At 38.1% G+C, this 11,446-nt stretch overlaps 1 protein-coding gene across 2 annotated transcripts in view; it reads left to right on the top strand.

Annotated features, from left to right (window-relative positions):
* Window positions 1-9,971, top strand: part of LOC135696309 (uncharacterized) — an 86,475-nt gene extending 76,504 nt beyond the window's left edge. For both annotated transcript variants that reach the window (XM_065215677.2, XM_065215667.2), the window contains exons 5-10: window positions 53-210; window positions 1,798-2,968; window positions 3,258-4,120; window positions 4,650-5,327; window positions 6,211-6,453; window positions 7,211-9,971. In XM_065215677.2, coding sequence (XP_065071749.2) covers window positions 53-210; window positions 1,798-2,968; window positions 3,258-4,120; window positions 4,650-5,327; window positions 6,211-6,453; window positions 7,211-7,705 — 3,608 coding nt within the window. In that variant the 3' untranslated portion in view covers window positions 7,706-9,971. The remainder of the gene's footprint in view (window positions 1-52; window positions 211-1,797; window positions 2,969-3,257; window positions 4,121-4,649; window positions 5,328-6,210; window positions 6,454-7,210) is intronic.
* Window positions 9,972-11,446: the final 1,475 nt, after the last annotated feature.

The following is an 11,446-nucleotide window of genomic DNA, read 5'->3' as shown; positions in this document are numbered from 1 at the left end:
TTATTTTCATCCGTATGTCAAGCAATTTGTAATGAGATTAAATTTCTTGCAGTCCTTGGAGTCACACCATCGGCAATATCTCTTACCTCTGAGGAATTCACACGACTGATTGAGGTCAAATCAGCAGACAAATTTAGCCTAAACTTGCCTGTCAACTATGGGATGGATGATTTTCAATTCTTAAACTCTAAAACCATGGCAGGTGATAAGGTGAGGACCTTCTGTTCCTTTAGTTTCATCTCCTTGCACAAATTCTATTTTGAGTAGCTAGCTTTGCTACAATCTTGGCAAAAAAGATTGAGACACTTGCAAGAAAAGAAGCTACTTACAAATCATCTGCCCCCTTCCCCTCAAATCAATGTTATGATTGGCTTGGTAACCAATGCAGTAATCCCTACTGTTTCTTTAACCATCTTAACCAATAACCCCGGGGGGAAAGGTGGTTTAGGTCACCAGCACGTATAATATAATGATATAGCTTGCGAATTCCTTTTTCGTTTAAATGTCTCAGCTATTTTTCGCGAAGACTGTAGGTGGATCTTTTCTCAATTCTTTGTAGTCTTGCAATATGATCTTATAAAGAATTTTGGCTTATCATCTACCAAGACTGAGAAAAGCTGTTTTGGGGATGTTTAATATTTTATTTGTAATCGATGAGTTTGGCAGAATGCAGCTTTTGAGCAGAACTGATGGCGGGTTACTTTTTGTTTGTGTTCTTTTGCGCATTGTAGTTGTTGCTTGTGGAAGATAATGCCAACTTGCTGATAACAATGTGAGAACAGCAGGGCTACAAGAAACGGGAAAATTGCAATGAGGGAATAAAAAGAGGTTCAGTTACGAATTTAATGTCCCTGGATCACAGCAATGAAACAGCCATCGTAATTCCCCAAGTCTTCACCTATTTCCCTGTGCTTAACTAGGATATCCCCACTTCGCGTGTTTGCTTTTCATGTAGCTATATTTAGAATCAGTCAATGAAGTGTTTTCCAAGAAAACATTTTTACTCTAAGAAATCACGTAATCAGTAATAAGCCAGAGTAGTTTGACAGACTATGTATGTTTTCGACATTGAATTTAATTATATTGCTACAAAATTTGATGTGAGGAACAGGGAGCGAAAGGAATTCACACGAAAAATAAACAACCCTCTCACTTTTCCGACAATCGTCCTCTTCTAACGTTTCATTGTATGGAAAAAATCACCTAGGTCACATCAAGATATTTTCAATAAGTCATCCGATACTTCTTGATACTCTTTCTATCTGTCTGATCCAATTTGTAAAACTAGGCCTACTTCAGCCATATCTCTTGGAAAAGAAGTCTTTTGGCATTTCAGAAATTAATATATGGAATTATTGAAAAGTATTTGTAAATACGCCATGGTTTTGCGAAACCATTCTCCTCATAAAAATTCTGAACATTTAGAAGCAGTTCAAAGTAGCATGACCGTAATTTGGTATCATCTTTCTTTTTTTCTTGTTTCAGTAATTTTTCCATGAAGCCTGTCCTTTTGAGAATATATTTTGAAGAATCTTTAGAAATTGTCTTTTGAGTGGTTTTAAAAGGCTGCTATCTTTTTTAATTTTGAATTTATGTGCTTGAGCTTCAATTTTGTATTTAGAATGTGCTAGAAAGTGGAATGTTATTACAATGTAATGTGGTGGGACAATGTAAGAGAAAGGAAACAGTCAATTTGAAACTGAAACCCTGTATACTGCTCACTGAAAGCAAATGTGTTTTCAAACTTTTTGCAGATACGAAAAGTTGTTATTGTACAAATGGTTTTCATTGTTTTAGGTTGAGGCTGAGAAGACAACGATGCAAAATGTGGATAATCAGACGCCTGAAACATCGCTTCATGCCGATGGTATGAAAGAACGGTCTTCACAAACAGAGGCCGGGCAAACCACAGATCTAGATTCGGATTCAAATGAAAGTGTTTCAGAAAAGAGGCTTGCTGGCAGTTTCATTGGTTCTCTTGGCTCCTTCATTGAGGAAGACAATGATGACGACAGAATTCTTTTCAGCTACATCAGCCCAAGTTTACGCAAAGGATCATGGAACCCAATGATCTCATTTTCGTTAGAAGGGTCTAGTGATTTACTGATGGAAGGGTCATTTTCAGGAACAGAGCAGTCAGAAGTAAAGACACCAGAGTATGAGATGGAGAGAGATTTATCAGCTGAAAGTAAAAGCACAGGCGATGTAACTAAGAGAAAGGGACTTGGTAACTTGGATGGTTCTTCAGCAGTCATAAATAGTAATCTTGTCGGAGGAGATATTCACCACTCTGGCCTAACTAACAGTGTAGGCGCTAGTTCTTCTAGAAAAAATGCATCTGCTTCGCCCGAAGAAATTTTGCCAAATCAATTTTTGAGTTCATTAGACAGTTCCAAAAACATTTGTGATCTGAGCGAAATGTCAAATGTAAGATCGTCGTCAGGAAAGCCTTTGAGTTGCGATAGTGAGCCGAATAATCATATCAACAAAAAAGATACTTGCATAGAAAATTCTTACAATGCTCAAAGTGCAGGAAAATCTGAGCAGAAATTTTCGAGTTCATCGGCTGGGATGGAGAATCTACTTCCATTTCATAATGAAGCTATGTCACCACAAGGAAACAAGTCGTCTACTTTGGTTGGCGAGACAGAGAGGCAGAATTATTCTGAAATTCTGATGGCAGTAAAGGAAGATGTTTGTACAAATGGAGATGGTAATCAGATAGGAAAATCTACACATAATGCAGTAGATGCCCAACGACAGGGAATTCATCGTAGGCAGTCATCGTTTATTTCAAATAGTGGAACGGTTGTTTCTGTAAGGGACAGTATCCCCGATCTAAAGCAGATCAATGATAACGACCCATTAACCCATAGAGTTCTATCAACTCATTCTGGCAGTAGCTTTGAGTCGCTAACACAAGAGAATTCGTTACCATCAGTTTGGATATGTCAGTCTGCAAAAGAAGGTTCGTTGCTCATTGATATTTCTTTTCGTTTTTTATTAACCAATCATCTTCTGTACTCTTGTTCTCTCTCTCCTTTACTTTTTCACCCACGAAAATCACCGACACACGCTGCCAAAAAGCTCCTCTGTGTTTTTCATTTACTTAAAATTACAATCTACTGTCTGTTTACTCCGTTGCTAATGATATTTAGATCAATACGCTACTTTTGATGATTAATAATTTAGTTTTGTACATTGTAAAACATTAATGCGTTTTTGTTAGTTCGTTACAACATGTCTCTTTGTTCCAGTGCTAAACAAAGAAAGTAAAGATCTGATTGATAGTCAAACAGAAAGCGAAGATAACGAAAGCAAAACTGTAATTGGCAACCTGACCAAGACCGACCCCCTTGCACTTGCGGAGAGTGCTTTGCCAGAAGATGTGGTCGATAAAAGCTTTAAAAAGAAACCAAACTCGCAGAAATTGACTGATCCGATTAGCAAAGAGCTAACAAAAACTCAAGGTTTTGCATTCGTAGAAAATAGCGTTTTCGGTGCAAGGCAGATGGTGAAGAGCAGTTTAGCTGACAAAAGCGAGATTGATTTTCACAGTCCTTTCAACAAGAAAGTGTTGAAGGATAATACCAATGTAAAGGAGATTGCCAGCTTAGAACCGACGTACGAAGAGGGATTGATCGGAAAACAGCGATCTTTGCAATGCAGTGCAAAGGACACTGCTGATAGCAAAGAGAGTCTTCAGAAAGTTGATAAAAGCGTTGTTGACCTGAATGTCATGAAAAAGCAGAATCCTCATGAAGTAAAGGAGATGCAACCCTCACAGAAACCAGCAAAAGAGAGAAAAGATGAAGGCTATAAGAGGGAATCAAAACCTGAAAGGCAAACAACTGAAAAACGAGATAAACAAACTGTCGAACTTAAAATTGATCTCAAGGTAACAGGGGACAGTAGTCCAGAAAACGGGACCATCGATTTGGATACGGCGGCGGTGAAACCTGCAACAAACAATGTCAACAAGACGGAACTGCCTTCGAAGGAGACCTTGAGGCTAGATGGTGTTAGTGAAGGTGAAATCAAAAGAGAAAGCCAGAATCTGGAAGATTTGAAGTTGCTGCTGCAGCAAAACAAACCTCCCGAGGACACCACAAAACTTAAGGTGTGTAACAAAAATGTGCTGGCGAATAAGGCGCCGAAAGTGCGATGTTTGGAAGGATTAAGAGTATAAAAAGCTAAAAGATGCATCTGTGATATTTTATTGATCTTGCGTAAACCCTTAAAAGGCACTGTCCAAAGATTCTTGCTTTTCCATAGATATCTAGTGCAAGCAATACAACTTGTCCAAGAATGCAACAACCCCCAATTTACCCCTTTCACGCCGCTTTGTTGGACCTTGAAAAGGTAGTAGCCACCGAAAATTCAGGCAGTTACTCATTCTCCTTAAGTCGCAAATCGTAATAGCACTGGTTGTTTTGGTAATAATGTTCATTTTTGTAATGAAAAACAGATCTCATCTTGTCTGCGAATCGGCGGAAAAGGTCTCAAGTTTGGTCTGTTTCGACTACCTGTTACATTCTTAACATCGCTATTTCCATATGTAGTTTTTGCCTTTTTAAAAGTATACTTGAGGCTTAAAGTTGCTCTATTGACGTAGAATTTGTAAAGCTTAGAATGCTCTTACCTTTTAGAAAAAGTTAGGGGAAACGGCACCATTGAAAAGGAATGCTGGAAAAGCGAAGAAAAAGCGTGGCATGGCATCACGCCAAGGAAGTATCTCCAAAAAGGGGACAGATTCAAAGAACCTCTCTCCTGTATTAGATTTGCCCAAAAAGATGGAAACAGTTGAAACGATGATAGGCCGACCCAATCCATCAGACAACCCAATGAAACCAAGTCCAGACACCGAATCCGAGGTCATCATTGAGAGGGAGATTACTTTCGAGAACCAGTTAGAGCAGAAAGAAACTGCTGCCTCTAAAAATGTTCGCATTCAAAACGTCGAGGTTAAGAAGGTTTCGGAAGTTGACCCTGAAAAGAAAGGGGCTTATCCACCGTCTAGAACAAAACGTGGCAAGAAGGCCTCCAAAAAAGCCACCGTGATAAAGGAACAGCCCGAAGATAAACTAAGGTATGAGGAGCAAATGAAACTGTTGCATGAAAAGGAGGTTGAACAACAGAAGGCAAGAGAGGCTGCAGTAGCCAAACAGAAGCTTCTTGAAGAGGAAAGGGAGAGATATAGACAGGAAGAAGAACTGGCGAAGATAAAGGAGGAAGAGGCAAGAAAGAATCTCGCAGAGGCGAAAATCAAGGCGAAAGAAGAGAGGGAAGCGAAGAGACTTGCGGACGCTGAGAAGAAACGACAACTGGTATGTAGATGTCTTGGAAGATATCGTCGTAGTAGTTAGTATGAATTTTCATGCAATATCACAATAAAGTACGTGTTATATTAATCTTCGTATTACGGTTTTACGAGCAAGGCATTTGAAATTAGCGGCAGAGAACATAGTAATACGTTAGTGACTAAAGAGACAACAGTACCATTCATTATATTTTGGATATTTGGACCAGAACTCTAATGCTGGAGGCATAATGCCAAACAACCACTAAAGCTAACAGTAATGATGTTTAAGTATACTCAAGGGCCCTGAATATCTCAAAATACTTAGTTACGCTGACATGACGTAATGACGTAATCACTGTGGAAGATGTTCTATTGTTTTAGCTCCAAATTCCCAGGGTAAACTTATTTCATTCGATTACATAATCATGAAATTTCACCCATGAAAATGGTATGGTATGTTATCATATGCCAAGAGAAACGCAGAAAGCAGGAGATGGGACAGGAATGAAATTTAGATCCTTGTTAGTTGTCGTACCACATCCCCGGTATTATGTTATCATCAAAAGCAAGAACATTATATGAAAAATCTCAAGCAATTGATCCATGTAATCAACAGGTGTTTCCAAAAAAACTGACGAAATGTAACAGTCTTTGGTCTACTTGCTTGCTTCAAGTAATTAGTTTGTGTATAAACCAGGATAATTTTGATAGGGTTTACCTGAAGCCTTTCATTAAAGGACGTTTAATACCAAAGCAGCCAGATATAACCTCACTTCCTTAAATCTACTTTAAATAGATGTATTAAGCGTTTGAAATAAAAAAGAAATGTGTTGAAGCACAGTATCACTTTATGAATGCCATAATTTTCAGTTTTTGTCTTGAATCAATTCAATTTTCTTCTTCCAAAGGTGGAGCAACGGCGAGAAGAGCGACGGCAAAAGGAGACTGAGATAGCTGAAAAGGAAAAAGAGGCTGAACGACTGAAGCATGAAAAGGAAAGAAGAGCAATAGAATTAAAGGAACAGCGGGAAAGACTGAAGGAGCAAGAACGGATGGAGGAGGAACAGCTGCTTGAAAAAGAGCGATGGGAAGAAATGAAAAGGGAAGAAGAGGAGAGAAGACGGGAAGAGGAAAGGATCAGAAAAGCACAGGTACGTGCAGAATAGCATGAGTGCTGGTTTTGAATTCATTTTTTCCTTTTTGATAAGTTTCTAGGTAGAGATGGTACCTCCCAAATCCCCGCTTACAAATTAGTAATTCCAGAAATAGAGAAAAAAGTCATAACGGTCATAAAGCGGTTTAAATCATTTAGCAAAGACAACACTTTTAGCAAGCATTGTCAATAAAAAGTTAAAATGATCTACTGATAAGTCGGTTCAATATTATGAGACAAGGCCGCGTTTCCACTAAACCGTTTGCAAACCGTTTTTATTTCTATCCGTTTTTCTTCAACCGTACTTGAACAAAAACCTTTCCCTTGTGCCACTTTAACAAAAGTGATTTAAAACGGAGGATTACTCCTCACTGATTTACTTTCTACTTCTTTACAACATTACAAATTGTTAGACATAACTTTTTCTTTCCTTCCGCGATTGATTTTTGTTACTATGACGATGCTTCTAAAAGCCTACGCTTTTGGTCTGTTTTTGTTGTTTCCATAGCAATATGAACGTTTTTAAGTGAAGTGTTTTTAAAATCCTCTGTTTCAATCAGCTTTGCAAAAAATATTTGTCTCTGATGGCTGTTTTTCAAATTTTTATTGGTCAGACTTTCGACATAGACAGGTTATTTTCTATTTGTTTTGCAGCAGAAAATTTCAAGTTTATCTCGGGCCTAAGAAATATAATGAGAAGCAAGTACTTTCGAGTGAAAGATTCTTCATTTTATATTGTTAATTTATTTTTATAGGAAGAGTTAGAACGTCTCATTGAGGAGCGCGAGTATCGAGAGCAATTGCGACGAGTTGCAGAAGTACAAGAGGCGAAAATGCGAGAAGTTGAAGATCAAAGACGGTTACAAGAAGAGGAAGAGCAGAAAAGAATAGCAGATGAGCGGGAGCGACTGAAGCGCGCGGAATATCTGAAGCTTCAAGCTGAGCTCGAAAGGCAGAAGGAGGCTGAGATAATTGCCAATGAACGGAGACAAATGATGCTTGTCAAGGCGGCTAAGAGGAAAGCTGAGTTGCTGAAGCGAAGGGAAGAAAATCTGCAACGAATGTTTGACCTGAAATGCAAGCGTAGCTCGCAGGGCATTTCAAGGTCATTCACTTTCACTTATTTTGTACATATACCAAGAAGTGTGTGGGAGGTACCTATTGGATGGTCGAACAAAAAAAGTAAGAGTGGAGCGAGAGGGAAAAGTAGGCCCATATCAGTTTCTGCTAGCATGAAGAGCACCAAGTGATGCATCAGATTAAAGCTGTGATTTAATTATGGCTACGACTGGTTGCATGTACTCGAAAATTCAGTCATTCTCCATTTCACGACATCAGAAGGGGTGGTTTTGTAAAGTCGTTTTTGAAATACTTTTTCTTCATTTGGCGAAGTAAAGCTCGTAAAGTTTCCCTAGTAGTGTTACATAAAACTTGCTGATATCAACAGCCTTTTTTGCTTAAATGCAAGAACAAACTTATCGCTCAACGACCAACTTTGAAAAATTCACATCAACAAAACAAATCGTTGTCCATATTTTTAGTATTCTAGATCACCCTTTCGCAATATCTGAAAAATACAGTTAAAACATCTTCATTGCAGTCACAAAATAGCAAAATTTGATAATCAGTATAGAAATTGCTTGATGCCGATGGCAAATGGCGATGAAAATGTGGATACTTTTTTAACTGTGCCAAACTTCGATGGTGAATGAGCAATAGTGAGCGCCTGTATAGTTGAACTTCGGTTTTCAGACTCCGCTCGATAATGTGAGTTGAAGACGAGGTGTTCAAAAGCTAAGATTTTTATTTGTGCAATTTTTGAAAATAACAGAATGCTATTCACCGGATCAAAGAACTATCTTTTAGTAGTGGTGTAAGGGTTTAATGCACTAGCAGTCGTGGATGATTGCATATACCGCACCGATTTGGACGGTTTTGGGAAACGGCTGCCATCTTCAAGATGATTGAACTTTTAACAGGGGGGTCCAGTCAGAGTCAAAGAGAGCCAACGCTAAAATTTTAAAAAGTTACCCTCAAATGGTAGTATTTTTTCACAATAACCCTCAAATGGTAGCAAAAGAACCGAAATCTATAATCAATTAAAGCTAAACAAAGCAGTTGAGTTATTTATCGAAACTAGACCATTTGGTAAGACCCTCAAACCGACTGGACCCCCATGTTAGGCCTTAACGAGAGTGTATCCCCCCCGGAGGGGGAGGGTGGAGTCGCTTGCGGTCCATAGCTGTTTTTGCACCTGAAACAATTCGAAATGAAGTATCGATGAGATTTTAACTTAATTGTAAATTTTTTGTATAAAGTATTTTTAGCCTCTATTAGAAATTATTATTATTTATTAGAGTGTTTCAAATTGCTATTTATGAGAACGATTACCTTTTTTTGTTTCTTTGCCAATCTTCTGATTTTTGTTCAGCGGCCAAAATGGCATGAGAAAATTTCAAGTAGGTTTGTTTTGGGGATTTTGAATATTTCTATTTATTGCACAGGAACGATCGTAACACAACAATGACGAGAATCTTTTTTATGAGAATACTATGTCTTTACCATAGTATTTTTTATGAGGTTGCTATGTCTTTAACATAGTAGACATATATAAATTTGAATATGGGAAATAAGATCAAAGAAATCGGTCATTGTCTAAGTTGTACAACGAGAAACAGCTTGGCTTAGGAAATAGATCGAGAAACCTGATCCAGAATAACTTGGTGCCAGCACAAATTGACGGAGTTTTGTTTTTTCTATTGCGTAAACGTGGCTCACAAGGTCTATTTGTTAACAACAAATTTCTCAGGAACATTGCAAAATGAAAGAGAAATTGCTAGCGATACGGAAGGGAAAGAAACTGACGAAAAGAAAATTTTTGAGCACATGAAAAAAAATGGGCAGATTTGTTCTAAAAAAGTAAAATCAAGAAAACTTCAACACTTGATTGTATCGATAATCCATTCCTACTAAAAAAGAAAATCTAGACGCAATTGTAAATTCTATTAAAACTATTTTTGATTTTTGTTAAAAGCACCTTTTTTCCGAAAAATTTAAGATCAGATGTTACAAAACAATATCCCGTGTGTACAAATTGCTTAATTTGCTTTTATTTCAGTTGATAGTTCTCCTGTTTTTGTTGAACTTGTACATATTGATTAAACAAAGCTTAAAGATATTGCCTCGGAATTTCCTTCAGTAAAAATCCATTTTAGATACAGTCTCTGGCCATCCCTAAAATACAATAATCCTAAAATTTTCTTGCCGCCAACCATGGTGGTGGCCTAACCTAAGCCCTTTCAAGACCTTCATATTTGCCCCCCCCCCCCACTTTCAAATACGTTTCGCCGGCCCTGATAGTGCAATGTAGTGACAACCAACAAATGCAAAACAACAACTTCGTTGAACGACAACTTCGACTCGACTGGACTTGCACTGAAAGAAAATACGCTTTTAGCAATATGAGTGACGCACACAAAACCCTAATGACATAAATTAACGGCAAATAGACTACAATCCTTGCCAAAATTGTTGGAACACTTGCGCAAAGCTGAAGCTTTTTTTGAAAAATCCCCCCCTACCCCCTATTACAATGTTGTTCAATTGGGATGTTTTGATCCTGAGAGTAAAAAATTTTTCACTGAAAGCTGTATGAAAGTATTGAGAAAATAAATCAACATTGTACGGGGGAGGGGGTCGAAATTTTTGAAGCGGCAGTGATATTTTGGTGAGGTAGTTTTAGACTTGCTTTGTTTATTTGCATTTGCATGTTCCAGTTATTTTTGGCAAGGATTGTAGAAACAAATAAAATAGAGATAGCGCGATGAAAAACAAAATGGACTGACGCAAACATCGAAAGACATTCTCATTAACAATAGCGAACCACAAACACGATGCACGACAGACAAAACTAAATGTATAACAATATAGACGTTGGAGGAATTGTGAAGGAAATAGACAGTTGTAGAATGAGGCCAGCCACAAAGAGCTACATATGACTGTTATTGTGTTTGACCAGCAAACCATTATAAAAAACCATAGCTTTTATCAACTGCATTTTCAAAATGGGGTGCTTTCCCAAATTCTTGAGGGTGTGGTCAACAACAATTTCTCGGAACCCCCTATCGCTACACTCTTCTTTGCCCCTCCAATCTTCCCACCCTGGCTATGCCACTGTATAGAGGGAGACCTTTACATACCGTAAATCCTCGAATTGCCCCCCCTTCGAAACCCCCCACTCGAATAAGCCCCCACCCTAAAACTACAAATTGTCAATAAGCCCCCCTCGAATAAGCCCCCACTGCTACCGTAAATTCTCAAATTGGACCCCTCATTTTGATGATTTTTGCCATCTGTGGACGCCTATGGCGTTTTATTGAACTACCACAACAAATTCATACTTTTGGTAGTAATTAATTAAATGCTCATAAAGAAATTTCTAAAAAAATAAACGAGGTCTTTTAATAATGTCTTCTTAATGTCAACAATGATTCTATAAGCCCCCCCCCCTCAAATAAGCCCCCATTCAAAAATATCAAAAATAAATAAGCCCCCAGGGGGCTAACTCGAGGATTACGATATAACGCAATCAAAGAAGGGGGGGAACAGAAACATTTACCGCCATTGTTATGACCTATTGTTGCACTTATTAACTGATAAATAAGGAGAAGGGTTTTTTAAAATGTGCGTATTCCCTATGTTTTCCCTGTTGGATGATAGTGCCTTTTCTTTTGGCCGTCGAATATTCCTTAATAGTGAAATCTCCTCTACGTATGTTAGAGAATAAAGCCGCATTTCGTGTAGAAAGATAAAAAATCTCTTTGACAATATCTATTTGCGTTATGGCAAGCGGAGGTTAGCTTCGTTTTCTGACGGGGCTCGCTTTTTGCTCCAAATTATCTTGCAAAAATGGCTCCTTGAACGAAGAAGAAACTTCATGTGTGGGATAGCTGAAGCACTACTAATGTACTATGAATCTAAGAAAAAAAACA

The sequence above is a fragment of the Rhopilema esculentum genome, chromosome 17 (genome assembly GCF_057945365.1).
Source record: "Rhopilema esculentum isolate cy_ngs chromosome 17, ASM5794536v1, whole genome shotgun sequence".
Taxonomy (NCBI): Eukaryota; Metazoa; Cnidaria; class Scyphozoa; order Rhizostomeae; family Rhizostomatidae; genus Rhopilema; species Rhopilema esculentum.
This window is presented reverse-complemented; position numbering and strand designations above follow the sequence as displayed.